The sequence below is a fragment of the Numida meleagris genome, chromosome 10 (genome assembly GCF_002078875.1).
Source record: "Numida meleagris isolate 19003 breed g44 Domestic line chromosome 10, NumMel1.0, whole genome shotgun sequence".
Classification (NCBI taxonomy): domain Eukaryota; kingdom Metazoa; phylum Chordata; class Aves; order Galliformes; family Numididae; genus Numida; species Numida meleagris.
This window is the reverse complement of record NC_034418.1, coordinates 17,755,177-17,776,139: the sequence shown is the minus strand read 5'-3', so window position 1 is coordinate 17,776,139 and position 20,963 is coordinate 17,755,177. Positions and strand designations below refer to the sequence as shown.

Genomic DNA, 20,963 nt, shown 5'->3' with positions numbered 1-20,963 from the left:
AAAGTTCCTTGGGCTGTTTGACTAAGGGAAGATTTCAAGTGCTAAGGAGATGATGATGAATAGCATAAAGACAAATACCCTGGGACACTTATTCAAGCAGTTGAAAACTGTCTGGAGCTCACCAGCAGCGCCAGCACGAAGCTGCAGCCTGGCCGCCTGCACTCCTAAAAACAGGAACGATGCATGTAAGTATTTCTTGTTATCAAAACAGTTCTGGATACCCGCAGAAGTGAGATGCAGCGGTACAAAGATGGCAGATGCAGCTGATGCTCTTATTTCTTAGCTAACAGAAAAAGGGAATTTTTTTTTAGAATGTCCCTGAAAGTTTAAGGAAAAAGTGGATAGAAGGAGAGGAACTAGAGATAGAAATACCTTACCGAATTGCCTGATTTCTTTCCAAGTGCAGGATTCAAACGTTGTTATTTCTGCTCTAGCAGTGTTACTGGGTTCTTTGTGATTTCAGCTTGTAACTACAATGAAGAAACAGACTTTGCAACAACTAATTTTGTCGTGCAAGGCCTTAACTAGCTTCAATGAAATCTGGATTTACACAATGGATTCTGAATGGCTTTGAATTTAATGGATGCTACAATGTTAAATGTTGCAAATGAGGCCTAATAGAAGTACTAACCACAAAGCCTGCGTATAGCAGATCTATAAGAAATGACTTAAGTGCAATATACGCATAAATGAAAATGTCAAAGATTTAGTTGTTTGAAATGATGACAAGCTGATCTAAATCGGATTTGTAGTGAAGCCAGCCAGAGATTGCCTACTTGCTCATGTGAAGATAATGTCAGATGGAGAAATAGCGAAGAATAACTTTTTACATCTACCAAGTCCCTTTGTTTCCAGTATTTTTTTCTCTGTAAATGTATTTCTCTTATTAACTTTTCTCAGAGAACAGCTGTATCCCTCCTTGAAAACCCTGATGTGATTCTCATCTCTTCTTTTAATTATTTGGAATTGTTTGGTGGAGTCAGAAGGCACAGCGCAGAAAGGCTGCCATCTCTGTCTTGATGTGCTAATTGTTTGGGGGTTATCCATGGTCCATAGGATCCCACCAGGGAGCTAAATGATGCCATGTTTATTCCTGTGACCACTTGTCCATTGGAAACTGCACCGAGAAACCAAAATTCACGCTAACAGACATTCCTGGAAGAGATCATCCAAGGCCATTTCATCCCAAGGCCACTCTGCTATTAAACTAACTACAGATACTATCTGTTTTTGCTCACGTTCCTCTTCAGTTTAAGACAGATGCTATTTATTACTGAAATCTTTCTCTATTCCATGACATCTAGGCAGGAAATGCCAAAACAAACTGATTCAGAAAAATACCATCTTTGGAATGATTGGTTTCGGCTGCCAGGGAACAGACACTAGCTCTGAAGAAGCCAGCCTGTGTGTTCCTCCATCTGGTGGCTAGACCACGTACATAACATGCATTGAAAGCAAAACACACGTGCAATTAAACTCAGCTATTTGCAGATAATAGTACGAGCAGTCAGCTCAGCGACAAAGACTTGATCAAACAAATGGTCCACATTTTGAAGTTTGCCAAGACCAGACTATATAGTATTGTCTTCACTGAAAAGTTGATCTTTCTCATTTCACTGTTACCCTGAAGTTCATCTTTTACCTTTCCCTTTGTACCATTCCCATTCACAGAAGCAGTCTCTTGCCAAGCTAGGTGGTGATGCTCAGACTTTTGCTATGACAACACAGATTCAATCATTCAGAGACTGAAGCTTCCCAGTGCCTTTTGCTGGATTCTCATTGTGACCTCCCAAAAGTACAAACGAATTTCCTGCAATTCACTGAGGAAGCAGTGTAGAAACAATCCTGAGGAGCATAGGATATATGTGAAGATTTTTACTGACACTGAGTACCACAGTGGCTGCCTGCAGTAAACTCTATGGAGTATCCAACAATACGCAGAGGTTGGGGGTTTCAGGCACCTTCTAATACAATAAAAGAGTTGCTGGAAATGCTCTCCACTTCAAAGCTGTGGAGTATACCTTCATCCTGATAATTATTGCCAGAAAAAAACTGAAGGGCTTTCTGCTTTCTTACTCTTTGAGAACGTAAAGGGAAGCAGAGTCCTTTCATTCTATTTTAAATAACTGCCCAAGTACAGCAATGACACACGATCCAGGTGTGCCATCTCCAGGACAGCACATACAATTGCAGTAGCTGTACACAAATTGTCCACGAGATAGCTTAAGTCTTTTCCGTGCAGCGTTGCTAAACCCACGTGCATAATTTCAGCAAATGTTTTTATACAGAAAAGATAAAGCCCCTATTTACTTTACCTTGCCAACTGAAATTACCTTCTTATCTGGACTTAGCCTCAGCCACTGCCTTCTCATCCAGGCTCCTATCTCTGCCAAACCTTCTGGAAGCAGAGAAAAAAGCTCAGCGTTTCACAATCTGCTGCTGCTTTCCTGTTGAGCTTAAGAGTACTCTGTCAGTTGCATCCGTTTGATAAAAAGCATTGGACTGTTTATCAATAAACTGGCCTACATCACAGTCCAACTCTGACATCAGTTCAGCAGAACTTTCAACACCTTGTCATGATGGACCATAGCCAACCAGTGCCGCTATTGTCCAAAATCTTGATTCATACTAAAAAGCCTCAAAGAAATCAACCTATCTTGGATTTCCTCTCCAATATTCAATCCAAGTGGCTGAAGCAGAGCCATGGCCCTTTAAAGTTTATATGTTTATTTTTCTAATTCCGAATGTGTTGCTATGGAAAGCACAATGCAAGAAAAAAGCACATTTCTTTCAGATGGGTGCGGTTTCCTAACTGCTCCCACAGCCCTGTCCTCCTTGTTTTACTTCAGAGCAGGGTGAAGCTTGTTCAAAAGGCCCTGTGGAAACAAAGGGCTTTATTCAACAGGCCTTATTTTTTTATTATTTTTAGTTTTTAAAGATTAAAACCATAAAGACTAAAATCCACTAAAGCTGAGTCATTTTACCCTCATTTTTACTTGACAACTATCCAAACTAATTTTTGTACTCTTTATTCTAATTTAAATCCCTTATATGACATCTCCCCCCCTTCCCCCCCCAGGATACTTGAGGGGATTTCAGATAATTGTAAGCTACTCTTGCTTCACCAAACCAGATCTGGCAAACCACGAAAAAAAGTTTTGTCTCTTTACATCAAGTTTACATTAGTGCAAACTGGCAGCGGACCCTTTCATTTAACTGAATTTATTCTGGATTTTTTTTTACTGTACAACTGTTGCTATCAAGATGCTTTCTTGGAAATTGTTATAAATAACAAACAGCACATTAGTATGTGCAACCTGTATTTCAGTTTGGATCTTTACTCACACCCTGAAACTTCTGATGCTTTGGTACATCAGTGCTAATTGGACTTTCTAACAATTAGTCCAAATAGATCCGTTAAAGCATCCACAGCTGCTAGTAATCACAGAGAACAACTCAAAGTACAGAGCCACGGTGCCATTCTATCTACCTCAATTGGGAAAGGCAGGAAAAAAGAGCAGTGCCTCTAAATGCTATAAGACTAAATGTAGCACCACTGTGTCTGTCTGGAAGGTTCAAAAGAAAACAAAACAAGGTACAAATTTGTTCTAATGGGTCTGTCTTCATGGATAACTTGCGAGATGTCACCATTGTTCTACTACAGCATTTACTGTAACTGTTCTGACAGTACCGTGGATCTGCCCATAACAAAGGAAGATGAATAAACTAGACCCTTCCTCGTTGATCATAGATGAGGTATACATAAAGTCAGTGTACAGACTGTGTGGTAACTTAATTCTCAGTTTCTCTTCATTTGCCCATTTGGAAACTGATCTATTAAATAAGGTTTTTATTTGCTTCCCCTGTCAGTTCGGTATCACTTTCAGTTACCCCCTAGGCCAGTTGCCAGGTTTCTGGTTGTGCTGTTCCTCTTAGGCAGAAAGCACTGCCAGTGCAGGAACAACAGAGGGCGTAACTGAAACCCTCGAGATGGTCCAGAAAGGTCATAATTAAAAAAAAAAAAAACATGAGAAGAAAGATGTTGCAATTCTGGTAGCTGTCATTCTCTCCAGCTTGCTGCATGCCTGCCAAAAAGCACCTCTAACTGGGGCGTGGGCATGGAGAAGTTCTGTTTCTGAAATGGTCCAGAAAAAAAATGATTTTGGCCATTCTTGCTGAACGCTGAGAACAAAGTGTAGGGCTTTTCTTTTGCAGCTAGTCCTTGCATTTTTCTGCAGCTTCCAAAACAAAGAAAAGCAACACCTCGAGAAGGAAAAGGTTTTTCTGTAATTAAAGGCTCAAGCTTTACTGAAATACATGCTCAGTAAGAAACAGCACGTGTATGTAAGCTGGATGCACGTTCTGTGAATGATCCAGAAGGAAAACAGAAGTGTTGTGGGGCAGTTATTTCTCTGCAGCTTTGCAGCTGAACAGCCAATTGTTTCCACAAGCCTACGCTGTGAGAATTTTTCTCTGGTTGTGCCGTTCAGCCCACAAGAACTGACTCACTCTGTTCAGTTTAGTAGCTCTATAATAAGCTTTTAGAGATCCTTGCAGGATCAAATCCCTAAAAGGCTTGACAAAGTTTGGCTATCTTCGTGCTTCTTAGTGTAAAGACGACCGAGTGGAGTTGGGAGGCTTATTTTTCACATGTAGAGAAGTGACAGCTGCACAGCAACCAGGTTATGCTCCGCAACAATAAGCATCTATACTATGATGTAAACTCTACGTTAATTTGGTAGCCGTGTCCTCTAGGTCGCTCAAGACACTCAACTGTGTTTTGAGGACGTGTCACTGAAGAACGGAAAGTAATGATAAGCTTATTTTGCTAACAGATAAAAGGAAAAAACATCTCTTGTTTATGCTCAATGTTAAAAATATCTGAAGCTTCGCCAGTGCTCCCTGATGCAGTTAAGCATGGAGCTCACATGTGCTGTCCTCATAAGTAGCTTCAGCAACAGACATTTATGACCTGAGCTGAATACAGAGTCCTGAGCGTGGTCAGGAAACTACTGAGCTGTGGCAAAGCCTGAATGAATGACCTTCATGGTCTTTTGTTTCTTCTTTTTAAGTTACAGGAAGCTCCATGTGGGCAATAATAAACTTTAAAAACATTGGCAGTCAAAGCAAGAATTCACTGCATTTGCAATTGAATCCTAGCACATGGCACTTATCAGAAGGCATATTGAGGGACAGGGGAAGTAAAAGGAGATTCAGGTGTAATAAATCCTGACATTTGTATGAGATCGCATGCTGTCTGTGCACCTCCCTGTGCAGCCACTGGAAGCAAATGGCTTGCCAGATCTCAACTCTTTCAACTCAGGAGTGTCCAACTGGTGTTTTACTGTGGATGCAATGGAGACTTCTTACGCAGTACTGTAAACCACAGCAAACACTTCTCGCTTGCCTCCAGCTGAGTATCTTAGTTGATCCTGAGTACTCACACAGCTGAATCAGCCTGACCGTGGGAAATGGCCACCACGTACCTGCAGGCAGCTCTCATCTAAGGCGGCCGCAGGATGGAAGCCCGCCGGGCAGCGCAGCACCGCCCTCAGGGCGCCATGGCGGCGGGCGGGGCCGGGCCGGGAGGGGCCGCGATCCGCGATCCGCGGAGCGCCGCGCGATGCTCCCGCTGCTGCTGCGCCGGGCCGTGGCGGCGGCCGCTGCCTCATGGCGGGGGACGCGGCGGTGCAGCCTGGGGGCCTGCTGCTCGTACCGCCTGCGGAACGCCCGTGAGTGCCGCTCCCGTCGGGGCTCCCTCGTTGGAGCCGCGCGCGCCCATCCCGCCGCTCCCTCGGGGGAGCCGGTGGCTGCCTTCGTCCCCTCCGCTCTCCTTTCCCGATCTCTGAGGGGTCCCTGCCGCCTTCCAGCCCCGAGTTGAGGAGGTGCCAGGTCTCCCCGGGAAGGGCGGTGCGCTCCGTCCGCTCGCTTTGGGACACCGGCAAATGGCGGGCGGCTCGCGGGGAACTGCCCGCCCGAGGGTTTGCTCCTTGCCGGGGGAGGCGAAGGGAAAAGCTGCCCAGGGAGGTGGCGAGCCCCGACCCCGGGGGTGTCGGCGAACCGCCGGGATGTGGCACTGCGGGACGCGGTTGTGGGCACGGTGCGGTGGGCTTGGAGAGCTGAGGTCCGTGGGGAGGGGAGGCATCTCCACAGAGCGCTTCTGCCTGGGGCTGGGGGGTTCAGCCTGCGGCTGCTGCCAGCTGGCGTCGGGCAGCGGTGCGCCGAGGAAACTGCCGTGGTGTGGCAAAGCTGCAAACCGAGCTGCCTCGAAATCCATTTGCAATGAAAGGAAAACAATTTTCTGACAATTAAGAGGGGCAATTTCTTTGACGAGTGTTTTGCAAATGCACGAGTTTCGCCGCAGCTGTGAGTCAGCCTGTTAGGCTTCCCTGTGTAGCTCTGACTCACGTAATTGGAATTTTTTTTTTTTGATGCAGTTTCGTTTTTATCATTGTTATGAATTATTTTACTTTCCTAGGTACCTGCTAACTTAAATGATCCTTTGGAGCCAGTATTTCAATACGCCTTTTCTCGCCAGAAAGTTGTGAAGTTTTTAGATGTGAGTTCTGCCATCACGCGTCAGAGCCAAACTCTCTTTGTTGTCTTCCAGTGCATCCGCTTTGGCAGAGCCCGCTTACGATTCCCGGGGGCACTCGGCAGTCTCCGATCAACATCCAGTGGAGAGATAGCGTCTATGACCCCGTTCTGAAGCCTCTGAAAATCAGCTACGACCCAGCAACGTGTCTTCACATCTGGAACAACGGGTATTCGTTCCTGGTGGAGTTCGATGATTCTGATGATAGATCAAGTGAGCAGAACTGAGCGAGATCTACTCGATGTGTTGGTGACGCTTAGAGCGGAGAAGTCTTTGCTGTGAAAACCTCACGTTGAATAACAGTGCAAATGTTGAAAAGGAGCTTCAGCTAAACAGGTTTTTGGCAGTGGGAATTGTAGTTACAGAAGTTACATGTGGGCTCCCTTTTACCGTGCGTTTATTAACGTGGCTGTTGTACGCGCATTCTCTGTTGTAGGGTGACATTTATTTTTACTGCCCAAGCCTTAATGCCCTGCCTCTCCATAACATCCTGTAATAGTGCAGCTTTGCTTATGTGAGTCAATCTTCAGTCATAGGTGTATGTATCTACTTACCTTTAAGTAAGGTTTTATTATTAAACTTTATTAAAGTAATCTACCACTTCTCTTTTGCAATGTAAACAGATATATTTAATGCATTTGAAATAATCAGTAGCAAAATTACTTTCAGTTGGAAAGCATGCGTGCTGCAGTGGGAATGCTAAGTCACAGCTTGAAGCAGTGATGGAGCACCTGGTGGGAAGGCAGGGCCAGCCCAGGGGAGCTCAGCTGCAAGCAATGCACCTGAGTGACTGCAAGGGGTAGAGCCAGGACCCATCCCTTCCCAGCCCTCATTTAAGGGTTGGCAATGGAGGCGAGGGGATCTTGCTGGAGATCTCTGTTTGCTTGAGGCCTTCTGAAAGTAAGCAGCTTCTTTCCTTTGTTTCTGTGTCTACAGCTGCTGCATTTAGGCTTATCCTCACTTGCTGCAGCCTGGGACTTTGCTACCTCGCTCTCACTGCTGTGCTTTCCATCCCATTATAGTGTTACACATGCTTACTTAATTCTTTAAAAGTGTATTGAGATAATACTGAGCTGCTACCATATGGAGCAGGTGCATGTGTTCCTGTTGTTTTAGTATCAGCAGGAGTCTGTGCATGCAGAATCCAATCAAGCATTCCAGCAATTTATTAGGAATGAGCACTCTGACCTGAGCAGCTATTTTTTTATATGCTCAGTAGAGTCAAGTGATTAGAAATCGAGAGATTGCTACCAAATTAGAGATTTCCTGTTGATCGTTCCTTTTTAAACTTTAGTTTACCAAAGTATATTGTCATTTAAGAAGGATATTTTGTAAGAGTAGGTGAACTGGTCGGTCAGGGATATTGAGAAACACGTGATTCGTGTCAATTATTCAGCTTGTTTTGGAGGGGAGCACAGAGGGACCCTGGGCCAATCTGAACTTGTTGGATTAGAGGCATTTATCCTTGAGATGACTGCTTACCAGGAGAGATGCTGGAACTCCTTACGGGATTTCACAGTGCTCTTGGGAATGAAGCTTTTAGCACACTAGCAAATAAATGCTTAGTCTCCCTGGTACCAGCGTTTTTTGGTTGATGTTTGGAAGGAGGCTGATAGACAGTGTGGGTTTTCTGTCTGCTTGTTTTTTTATTGTTTACAGCTGTTCACCTAGGAAACATTCACACCCTTGTTCATTTCAGGGCCTGATGGTTTGTTTGTTTTCATTCTTTGGAGCTGTTCACCCAGGAAATGTTCTTGCCCTTGTTCATTTCAGGGCTTTCATATATAATAGAGAAACCACCTGTTTTTACAGTACAAACTGCACTTTCACTAATCAGAAGAGAGCTTACGATGGAGACGCACTAACAAACTCATCAGTGATTTTAGCCTATTAATTTTAGCTGTGTTTTTCTTTTAATCTTTCATTTATACATCCATAGCCTGTTATCTGTTGAGGACACATTCCCAGAAAGCGTGATTGTTTGCTGCAGTTCAGTGGATAGCGGTGTGGTTTTTTCCCTGTAAGAACTGATGCAGTAGAGGGGAGCTGCCAACAGGCAGTTAAGAAACGTGCAGGAAATATAGACAGGAAACAGTACTCATAGGGGCAAGCATGAGATGGAGACCCTCAGTTAGAGGGGTGCTGGCCTTTTTGAGGCTGGCTATTCACAGTGCATCGCAGCTCTGAAAGATCTCTTCTGTTTCATTTCCAAGACTGAAAGCTTGAGGTAAATCATAGTGAGCTTTCTTGCTGCCTCTTTCTGGCTGGCTGCCTTTCCATCATCGTCATCTTCCTTCAATTAAAGTCAGTTAATGGTGATGATGGTTCGTGGAGAGTGGTATTCAATCAGAGATGGAACTCCAAAATAACTGACAGAAACAACGCGTCATGGGGTGTTGCTGTATAAATGATCTGATTTCCAGGTGCCTGCATCTCTCCCCTGCCTTTCTCATTATTGTTGCTGTTCCTCATTTGTTTTCTTTCTGCCGGCTTATGCCTAACAATAATAGAAATCCAGAGAAGGAAGCTTATGAATAAATAAATTAGAAAAACAACAAAATTGAAACAGAAGACGAAGGTGTGCATCCAGGATAGACAGAAAAGCCCAACTCCTGAGATGAGGCAAAAAAGGCTTTGGCAAAAGATGCAGGCAGTGCTGCAATGGGGTGTTTGCTTTTGAGCAGAGCAGGAGGATGAAGGAGAGGGTGTGGGGAAGGTACGTACAGAATGTGGTCCTGTCTGTGTGCATGAATGCCATCCACTGCAAAGGAATGAGATGGCTGACGTGATTCTTTCCCCTTGTTATTTGTTAGTTTCTTATAACTTATAGCTTACTTTGAAATTATCAAAACCGTGGTAAAATGAGAGGAGGTAGACCAGGAAGCTGCTTATTTAAAAAAGGGGTTGTAAGGCCCTCTTCCCTTCTTGCCACTTTCTTCTGCCTGCTGGTTTTCTGCACGTGTGCCTATTCCTAACTCGGGAGCAAACATTCAGTTGAATGCGATTACTCACACGAATGTTGTCACTTACGGGTTTGCATCTTTGCTTAGTCAGGAATGAGTACAGAAGCCTTAATTCTGACTTGGCAGTGCAGGCCTCATCTTCATCCCATCCCTGGAACTTATGCCATCGTGATTTTTTTTTTGGTGATGGTCAGTTTTGTATTTATGCTAATTGCTCAGCAGCTGTGGATGAAATTAATTAAAACAAGCAATGTGTATTGATGTTTATCTCATCTCTGCTTGTTATGAAAGAGTATTTAGTTAGCATACCAGCAGTTTTTTAGTTCTGAAATAAAGCTTTCAATCCCTCTCATTTTTTTTTCTCCTTAGCATTAAAGTGATTAACTTCTTTCCAGAAGTAGTGTTGGATTATGCAGTTTATGTAGTGGTTTGCTGCAAAATTGAAGCATGATGTATGGTTAAGTAGAAATGGGCAAACTGGTTTCTACAGCAATGTGTTTGATATCAGCCCTTTGGAAGTAATGATGAGCTATAACTCTCAGATGCCCTGATGTAATAACAAGCAGGAAGGCTCTGCAGGATGTTCCTGGTTCAATTAGTTGGCAATGAATGGAAACCAGCAGCGCGCAGAAAACCAGGCGTCACGTTTTTCACTGATGTATTTACCAAATCCAGGGAGGCTTTCTGAAATCGGGACGGCAGGCTGAATGTTCACCCTTATTCCTGGCTACAAGATGCTTTATGGCTCCCAGAAACTGAGAGTGTTCCCACAGGCAAACTGTTCTTGTGCCCTTTGTGGAGCATTGTTTGCACAGTTCACAGTTGGCATAATACCAGCGATTTTTTTTTAATTTTTCCTGGGTATGCAGAGGATCTTTTTTAACATTTGTTAACGTGCAGTCTGAAAACTGCTGTGGGACAGAGGAGTACACTTGGGTGTTTGTAGCTTCAAAAGCAAGTTTGACACGATTTACTGATACTATTGGCGAAGCTTGAGTGAAAATGTTAAAGGCTTTTATTGCCATGGGAAATGTCAGCATTTCTCATAAATACTGAGGCTGCTTTAGGATGACAGCAGATGGATATCCATTGCTTAGTCACCCTATGTGTTTTCTGCAGTGAGGCAGTTCTCATCTGGCCGCTCCAAGAGGAGAGTATAGAACTAAATATGTAATCACCTTGACTCTACCAAACTTGATGTGAGATGCAAGGGGAAAAAAACCAGCACGTTGAGAGGAGTTGGATGGGGAGACTCTTCAGCTTATCTTTGATTTGACATAGGTTATTCAGACTGCAGGGGAAAAATAGTGATGTGTTTGAACAGTTGTATCCTTACAACGTGATTTGTAAAACTAACCAAGGGATAAGGGACTGTTCCAGCAAGATGCTTGCTCCAACAGATTTTTCTTTGGGTGAATGTGTTTGAAGGAACTGTGCTGCTTGTCTGGACAGTTCTAAATCATATTTGTTGCTGTGGATGTCTTGTCTTGTTTTTTTTAGTCATCGTCGGAGGTCCGTTGGAAAACCAGTACAGATTAAAGCAGTTCCACTTCCACTGGGGAGCCATCAACGAGTGGGGTTCAGAACACACAGTGGACAGTAAATTCTACCCAGCAGAGGTATGAGGAAAAGCCTGAGCAGTGCAGATAACAGAAGCTGCATCTTGGGCTGTCTGTGTACAAACTGTCATGCTTGCTAGAAAGTGCTGTATTTGTGAAAACTGCTTACTCTCAAGGATAAGACCTGCTAATTGCCACAGCTCATTCACCTATTTAGGAGTAAGTTTGTACTGACTGTATTTTCTGAAGGAGAACACAGACTGGAAGTAAACAGTGGCCCCTGCCTGAAAGCTTCAGTGATGTTTTCTTCTCCCTGAATGCCCACAGCAGAAGCTGCTGGACAAGCCAATGGCAGGCAGCGAAGCATCATTGCTATTCCAGCTCTGTCAGGAGGAAGTGGCACAAATCACTTGTCTTTCCTCCTTTTAAAGGGGAAAAGGGATCATAAACAGTCTCTGTAACAATCAGGGCGGGCGTTTGTCCTGGCATAATGAACTCGCAGGTTCCAGCTGATGCTGTGCATTATGCTGAGGTGAAATGTACAAACTCACTTCAGTTTGTTTTTACAAGTGCTTTACTCCTGAGCTGCAATAAACGGAGTTCGTGGGAGCTGCAGGATCTCTTTCCTTGGGAGTGCAGTGAATGTAGCACATCTCAGTTGCTGTCTAGTGGACCTCCAAGCCTCCCAGTCCTCAGTGCTTTAAAAGCACCTTGGTTGTTATTACTACACACTTACCAAGAATCCAAACTTGTACTAAATATTGTTCTTCTCAAATATTTGAAGAGAAAACAGAAGGCTGTTTGATTCTCTTGCCCATACCTGTAACTCCAGAAATCTAGCAGTACTCAACTTGTATACAGTATAATTCCCATGTGCATGTGAGCCTGGAGTCCTGGCTAATGTTGGACAGTTTCTTCCAATTATTAACAGAAAAAGAAAGAAAAAAGCATGAATGTTTCTTATTTCTGTGGAAATATAATGGCTCTCATGATGGCTTTATTTTCTGTTTTTAACTCTTATGAAATCACTGACGTGGCAGAATTCTGCCTCAGTACTTACGTAATTAAGGGAAAGAGTCAGTAAAGAGGATGGGGCCGAGGGGGAAAACACAGATGAAGTCGCTCAGGGCAGGTGGTATAACAGCAGTAAACATAATTATACACCAAAGGTGAAGCATTTGAAAAGTGTGGTTTTTTTTTCTGAGGGAATGTTTCTCTCCTGTTAATGTGTTCATAACGATGTCAGTCAGCTTTGTGAGGTACTTATTAGCAGCAAGGCTGTGACTAAGTGTTAGGACTGGTGTAGGCTGGCAGTTTATGCACAGAGCCTTTCAGAGAATGCATGTATCAGGCTGTAAGCAGTGCAAAGGAAGCGTGCTTTACATGGAGGACTTCTATTCTATTAAAGCAGATGGGAAAGTCCTTCAGTTCCAGTTATGCTAAGCAATTTTTGTCTATTTAACTATCATTTCTGTAATCTGTTCCCTGCTAACAGCATTCTTTTCATTTGTGTGACATGCACTTTATAGATTTTTTTGGGGTCTTGCTTAAAAAAGGCAGCTGGTAAGAAAAGAATTGCCTTTATTTTCTACCAGTGCTTTGGTCTTCATTTTTGTGGCCTCTGATTTCCATGGCCGCTCACTGCAGTGTTGCAAATTGCAAAGAACCAAGTGTAACAAAGATGAGAAGTCAAGTTTCTTGATGTCATTGCCGTGCTCTGTGTGTGTTGATGTCTCATTCGTTTATGTTTCAGCTGCATTTAGTACACTGGAATGCTGTGGTGTACCCAACTTTTGAAGAGGCTGTGATGGAGGGTGATGGCTTGGCTGTAATTGGAGTGTTTTTAAAGGTACTTCTGCTTTGTATAACAAGCTCTAATGATGATTTAGTTTTATTTTGGTAAAGCACATTTAGTGCAAAATACCTCTAGATGGCTTCTTGTTTGTCTGAAAGAGCTGATTAAGGTAGATAGGTAAGACGTTGGCTTAATATTTTCTCTTACTCGTCTTTTGTAGCTTGGAGCACATCATGAAGGGCTGCAGACATTGGTGGATGCCTTGCCAGCAATTAAACACAAGGTGAGTGTTTTTACACATCCCACCAGTTCTCAATCAGCGTAGCCAACAACCATTCAACAGAAATAATGCTTTGGGCATAGTAAAGTTCTAATGAATGTTAAGCGTCCGTAAGGGGTCTGATTGGCATGTGAATTATTGATTATACTGCAGAAAAAAATGCTATACTTAAAGGAGGAGATTGGATACTTCAAGCTTTCCAAATAATGAGAAAAAGAAATGGTGCTCTTGAGATTGTATCTCTTTAAGAGAGGGTAAAATACATGTGTAGAAAATGGTGAGTTCCTCCATACTGGCTGGTATCTCACTTGCTGCAGTCTGTTGTTCCTTTGCACACTTTGTTTTGTCTTGCAAGGATAGTAGGAATAACCAAATTTGGTCTGCTCAATAGCTGCTTCTACCTCAGACCTAGCTTAACAATCTTGTACAAGTTTGAGGCTTTACTTTACTACTTTAAGCAGATTATTACTAATACTTGCAGCACAATTTTACATTTGCAAACGTTTGTAGTATTTAATCTCATCATTAAGATCTCTTTAAATCTTCTGTCCTTTTTTTTTTTCCCCCTCCAATTGCAAGTTTTTAAAATAAGTTCTTTCTGGGGTTTAGGACACCGTTATTGAGTTTGATGTCTTTGACCCCTCCTGCCTGATACCTTCATGCCCTGATTACTGGACGTATGCAGGCTCTCTGACTACTCCCCCTCTTACTGAGTCAGTCACGTGGATTATTAAGAAGCAGCCGATAGAGGTCGATGAGAATCAGGTAAGTCTCTTGCTGATATTTAATACCACACCTGTTTGCCTGCCTGCTGCCACAGAGGGAAGAAGCACAGAAGCAGCTGCTTTGCACCCAGTATTTGTTTTGGGGTATCCTGATCTTAACAACAGACAGTGCTGGAAGGCTTAAGACCTCAGCAGTAAGCAGTTAAAGGTGTTTCTCCAGCTGCCCACACAGAGCTTTATCCTGATTTCTGGTAACAACACCTTGTGCTGGAAACTATGCCTTGAAACCTTACCAGGTTATTTACTAGAACGCCACGTAACTTTTCTCTGTTTACCGTAGTGCAGTCCTACTTGTTGTAGGGAGGGAGAAGAAAGGGTGTTTTTTTGTGAAATTCTGAACTCTGACCTTTTGTGCCTATAGCTGATAGTGCGTTCATTTGCACAGAACTCTTGCAGAACCTGCAAGGGCTGTTCCTTCCCTTGGGCAGGCTCTGAGGGTGCAGGAGGGATGGTGGCTCTGAGTCCTTCACATGCCATTCTCATGGCCAAAGATAGAGTCCCCACTGGGTTTTCTCCTTTGCCTTTGTCGGCGTGTCTGCTCACCACTTGGCTGTATTGCCTTTTTAAAAGGAAATTAAAATAAAAAAACCCAAGGGCAAAGGCTTCAGCAAGCGTTAAAACTACAGAAGTTAGTTCATATGGTCAGTAGTCTGCTGTCACCAGCCCTGCCTTTTTTTCATGCTCTTTATTGCTTCTGATTTTAGTACTTTGTTGTACAGTGTGACATTATTCCTTGGTATGAAATAGATGCAGGGCAAGTCAAAAATGGACGGGAGGACTGATCAGAACAGTGCTATTAACTGCTTTGTTATTGGCAGTTTTTAGGATACTTTTGTCTGTTCAGAGAAGTGCAGTAAATTGAGAGGCTTTACAAGCACAGAAAAAGTCCTGGAGATGGTTGCAAATAAGCAAAAACATTCTGGTCCAATCCACCAATTGTTTTTGTGGTTTAGAAGGCAATGCAAACTTGTTCTGTTTGGTTCTGTTTTTGTTTGTTTTTGAGACTTTGATCAATAATGAAGTGCAAGTCCAATCACAGGAGGCAAAATACTGATTCTGAATAGAACTGCTGCATGCAGCTCGACCATATGGGAAGTCAAACTCAAAACAAATATTAACAGTGAAGAACAGGCACGTACACGATGTTTTAGTTTAAATAAAGGAACAGAATGGGGAGACTGTAAGAGAGCAAGGAAAAATGAATGCGTATCTTTTTTTCTTGCACTTCAGACTTTTACTCGTTCTCTTGGTTCTTCACTCGTTCTTTCATGTCACTGAAAGTCTTATTGTTTACTTAGCATTCTTCTGTCCTTTGTGAGCATTAAAAATCTGATCTGCTGCACGCTTTGATCCCCAACTCTAAACCATTGAGAGCAAAAGCCATGTAGATTGTTGCAGGTTGAGACTGCGTTTTTCCTGAGTGTCAGCATATGCATGTCTGTATAAGAGAACAGAACTCCAGGAAGGGTTTGGAACTCCAGGAGCTAAATTGGGAGAGATTTATTTAAAGATAGCATATGTTCCATTTCTTGAATGGGAATCAGTTCCTTCTCAGATCTGACACATTTCATATCTAGCTTGCCTGAAGATGGCGTATGACCAACAGCTCATCTTCTGCATTGATATGGATGATGGCATAGTCTTTACCAGCAGGTGACGAAGAAGTGCCAGGAGGTCACGCTGAAATTTCTCAGAATGCAAATGTAACAGTACCTCTGATAATTTCCAAGCATGAATGACTGTGTTTTGTCATGTACTCCAAAAATTCTCCAGTTAGTAAAGTGACAAAATTGGCCGTTTCTCATTCTCAGCTGGAGGCATTTCGGATGCTGCTCTTCACTTCAGATGGTGAAGAAGAGAAGAGGATGGTGGACAACTTTCGCCCTCTTCAGCCGTTAATGAACAGAACCGTCCGCTCCTCCTTCCAGAGCAGGCATCTCTTGGATATTGAAGCACAGCACTCGGACCATGCTCAGCAGATCAGGCCATAGATGGCCCATGCAATGTCCGTCCAGATTGTAGTAACTGGGTTTTACTTTACTCTGTAATGATCTTTCCTTTTTTTTTTTGCAGGGTGTTTATGCCGTGCGGTTTCACAGACAGCTAGTTACGGTTCTAAGAGTCAATTGAGTTTCAGTAGAGAGGCTGTGTGTATTTTAATTTAAGGAAATAACACAAACTCTTAACAAATCCCTCACTCAAAAGCAGGGATCAATAAGGAATAATTTAGAAAGTTAAAGAAAAAGGAGGGCAGGAGATCTCTTTTCCTGTTTCTGTCTTCTGAATTGTTCTGCGTCTCTTCCAAACTGCTTCAGTGATTTGCTTAAATGAATAGTCCCAACTAAAAACACACTAACAAGCAGGAGGTGTGAAGGAGTGAAGTCTGTTAAGGTCCTCTGTGGAATTGCTTTGGAGGTTTGGGACTAGAACTGTCTCCTGCAGTCACGTGTACCGAGATGTTTTAGCTTTGTCCCTTTTTCAGAACAGCAGCAAAGACTTGGTGTGAAGGGTGGTGAGAAGAAAAGGAAAAAAATGCCTTGCCTGTGTGACCCATGTTTGGTAATGGATGACACAGAATGTCTGCCTTGTCTATACCATAAACCAGAATACTTTCCAAAACCTTATAGGGAGTGTAGAATGGGATTTGTGGACTAATTTTGCTTTTGAAACCTAATGGAATGGTAGATGAGTGTGGACAACATGCAGTGGTCAGATACTTGAAAGATTTTTTTTTTTTCCTGCAACTTCTAGAGCACCAGTGCACTCTTCCCAAAGTTTTATCTTAAGCTGAACTTCTGTTCTTGAGAGTTACCTACCCTCGTGGTTACTGGGGACCGTGTTTTTTATATAGCACCTTATGGTAACAAAGACAAGTGGTGGCTGGAACTCAGTTGTGGACCAGACAGAATTGTTTAAGCTACCAGTCGTGGGGCCTTATACTGAAGTTATGGTCCAATTGCCATGAACAATGTCTACCTCTGAAGTATGCTCCTAGCCATGATTTCCTGTAGTGCACCTTTCCCAGTGCCTTTTAATGCTTTGCTGTATTTAACAGTGTGCGTTCCAATTCCAAGTGTTCACTTTAAAAGCACTTTAACCCTTTTTTTTTTTTAGAGTGACCCTGATGATTTTAAAGCTTTTGACTATTTTTGTGTGACCAATCAAATTCCTGCCTTTGCTTCCTTAATAGCTCTACCTCAGACTTCTGTTGCATTTCAACAGTTGTGCCTTTCTCTGCTGGCAATATGGCTGCTTAATATTAGGGTGACTACATGGTAAATGCAAGAAAACCTCTCTTGGCTCCTGCTCCCTATGTAGTCTATATACATATTTAGGTAATGCCACTTCGTATATTCTGTATCTTCAATTTCATTACCTTTCCCAAGCCCTTACAGCTCAGTTGAATTATACCATGCATGACTTTGGCTGTACCTGCCAGATGGTTTTATTATGTTTCTGGTCTGCAGAGCCACTTCAGTGATGGTTTTGCCAGAGAATGGCAGGTTCTGAATAGAATTTGGGAAGGGATGTGTGCAGGCCTGGCAGTAGGAGGAGATTCCTTTTGCTTTGGACTTGAGTGCACTCAATCTTTGTTGTTAAGCTGGAGGCTTTCAGTGCTGCTCTTGGAGATTTTTCTTCTTCTGAGGGCCCTGTAGGAAGATGGCAGCAATTCAGAATTGACTGTGTTGCACATCTTGTTTGTCTGTGGGATTTTTGCTTCCCATCGTTAGCAATTAGGAAAAACCCTGTAATACAGAAACATCATAGTGTTGCCTTGACATTTAAAAGTGCAGGTGAGTCAGCAGAACTAAGCTAGGTAGAGGCATCCTGCATCAACCAAAGTATTTAAAACCACTGCTTTTAAATATGGAGGTGGATATGGTAGAGAGAACTGAAATAGGCTCCGTGAGATCAGGGAGAAGCCAGCTGCTTTACTGATGGAGGAAAACTGTTAGGATTACAGAGGGAACAACCTGGCTTAATTTGGATCAGTTTGAATTACCAGCTGAAAAGAGGAATGAAAAATTAACCTGCTTCCAGTTGCAAGCCAAGACAGTATCTCTGAATTGCTGTATAAGCTCTGATTAGGAAATCTTTTCTTGTGGGTATTAAAGTTCTTTAAAACAAGCACACTCTCACTATCATAAGTGAACGGGCCTCTAGAAAAGCTTCATGCAATTGCTCGAAGTATTTTAGTTGCCTTGGTAATTTTCCCTAAGTTTTTGTGTACCTCTGATCCACCGAGCTTGTTTCACTAACTCATGGACCTTCCCCGGCGTATGCAAATACAAAATACTCATTTTGTTCTTAGGGAATTACCGTGGTGTCAGTGTTCAATCTTCAGATGGTTTGTAATGCTCTAGGATGCTCACGTTCCACCGAGTTCTCATGGGTGAGGTTTGCTCCGTTGAAGGAAATTTCCTTCTTATTTGTGTAAATCTCTTTACCATGCCAGCATCACGCAGCTGTCTGAGATGGGGGTGGATATTCTGTTTTCAGTGAACTAAGATGCAAAATTCTCATAGAGGTTTACTCATTTTGTTCAAGTATTGCCGTGGAGGTTTTGTTGGCTAATGGGCGTACATAGAGTCACATCGAAATATTCTGACATAAGATCTATTTCAGCACTGAGTTTCATATATTTGTGGAAACAGGGTCAGAAAAGGAAAAAATAGACTGGAGAGTGCTAAAACAAACAAGCTTTCCAGGGCTTTGCTGTTACAGTTATGCTGCTTCCAGGATCCCCGTCGCATTTCCATGTTAGTGTTTTAGCATCTCTGGTTCCCATGGACGGTGCAGACTCCGGTTGAAATTAACAGACTGGAAATGAAAGTGGGTTTTTTTTGGTTTGTTTTCTAGTTTTTGTTGTATTTTATTGGGTTCTTATCTAATTTAGTTAGTGTTTGTAATGACTTTGCACAACTGCATTGGAAAGGTGTCTGCGTAGGAGTGTTTAGGCTCTTTTAGTCGGTACAATGGAGGAGGGTCAAAACAGACCAGGGTGTTTATCCTTGCATATTATCACTTCTGTTACTTAATACTGCTCTGGGAGACGTTCCTGTGGCAGCCAGTGCTGTGAATGAAAGGCTGTAGTGGAAATCATTGTGAGGATGGCTTATTGAAGGGAGAGTAGAAGTTCTCAAGTGCCTACTTCAATATTTGTCATGTGCCTAATGATAATTTACTGAAATAACCGTGTCTTTGTGGACAACATATGTAATGAGAAGTGCCTTTTGTACCCATGGGATACAGACCTTTCTTTTTAGTTTTGATGTAAAGAAACTTCTAGCTACTGCATTTTTAAGCTGTTAAACGAGTGTACAACTATGCAATAAAAAAAAGCACAGGAACCTGTGTCTGTATTTCATTGCGCAGTTGAGCTCTCCAAGTTAGAAAGTAGATTTTCTGCCAAGGAAAACAATACAATTCATCCTTCAGAATGACCCACTTCATTAGGAGCGGAATATGATCAGATGGCAGACGTTCTTTGATGCTGCAGTCTATGAAAGGCTCTGCTGAACTGTATTGTAATCGAGATGAAGGGACAATGACCTCTGTGTTGCAGCTGTACTGATGGATGTCCAGTTATTTGCTCCATCTGGATAGAGGCAACGTGCTGTCTACAGTGAGATTCCACATCTGAAGTTCCAAACTACTTCGTTTGATGGTTGGTGTGAAACTCAACCTAAAAACGGTCAGCTAAGTTCTTTTCTCTGTTGGGTAATTAGTGTTCATAGAACTGAACGATCTGACGTGTGGTGTAACTTACAAGAAGTTTCACATGTAGTGATTTTGCAGCGCTTCTACTGTTGTGGTGGTATGAATCTTATCAAATAACCTAAAAAAAAAAAAAGCCTTAATTAAAATAAATTGCTTTTACCAATAACAATTGGCTAATAACTAAAATAAACACGAAGTCATCTAGCTGACTTAGTAGTCGGGCTTAGGGCCTGGGTGTCACATAGGTACGTTGTGCTAAGCTGAAATTATTCAAACGAGTGCCCGCTTCTTTCCTTGGAATAGAAGGAGACTATTTCTGGTGAAGGAATTTGACCCCGTGAGTGGTTGTAGGCTTTGCCTACCCCTCTTCTGGAGGCCTTCCAGAAAGGCAAACCTTTTCAATAGGAGGGAAGATTGGCACAGGTTGAGAATAATACCAGCTCTACACTGCTTAAGGGTTCCAGGAGCTACCACCAATTCCACTTGGCCCAACAAAGAAGCTTAGGAGGGCTTGTAGCAATATAGCTGAGCCGTTTGCTGGAGAAATGGCTTTTCTTGGTGCCATGGGGCTGTCTTATTTTGATCAAGGCAGCTCTCACAACAAATGGTGAAGGACACGCGCGTTCGTTCGCACAAGTGGCCAGTTCACTTCTGCTGTTGGTAATTAGTGGCCTTTCTGACAAATAACTTTTCCGGTCTTTCTTTTTTTTTGGTGTGACAAATGGAAGTATTAACGTCTGGAGAGCCGGCTGTATAACCCAATTGCCTTCCGAGATCCCGCAGGATAACTTGGGGGACCTGAAGAGCTGAGGTTTGTGGTCAGAGCTGGTGATCATTCCGAACCATCTGTGCAGTGCTTTGAAGACAGAAGCTGCCCTATGAGCACACCCTGGCACCCACAGCACAGAGCAGGTATTTTCTCAGTACGAAGGGAGAAATGGTTGTGGAATGGACTCTGGTTCATGTGCAACACGGCCAGCTATGGGGGGTGACTTCAGATGGGGCTGCTGTGCTGCTGCTCAGCTGCTTCTTGAGCCTGGGATTTCCAGATGGGAATGGTGTCAAAACTGAGCTTGAAGCCTGCACGTTCTTAGCGCTCATTCTATGAAGAAGTTGCTTTTTTGGAAGAGCTGGAGGCAGAGAGAGAAAGGTAACCCGGTCCTGCTCCCGTGGAAACTGATGTGAATTAGAGTATCAGGATTAAAATGCCGGCTGTGAAGATGTCAATTTATTTGCCTTAAGGTAATCTTCCTTTGAAAAATAAT

General features: G+C 42.9%; 1 protein-coding gene across 1 annotated transcript; it reads left to right on the top strand.

Moving 5' to 3' along the window:
- On the top strand, window positions 1-19,328 carry CA5A (carbonic anhydrase 5A). The gene is made up of 7 exons (XM_021408848.1): window positions 1-185; window positions 6,611-6,808; window positions 11,059-11,177; window positions 12,871-12,966; window positions 13,133-13,195; window positions 13,802-13,957; window positions 15,789-19,328. Exons 1-7 carry the CDS (start codon window positions 50-52, stop codon window positions 15,966-15,968), a joined length of 948 nt encoding a protein of 315 aa, XP_021264523.1. The 5' UTR covers window positions 1-49; the 3' UTR covers window positions 15,969-19,328.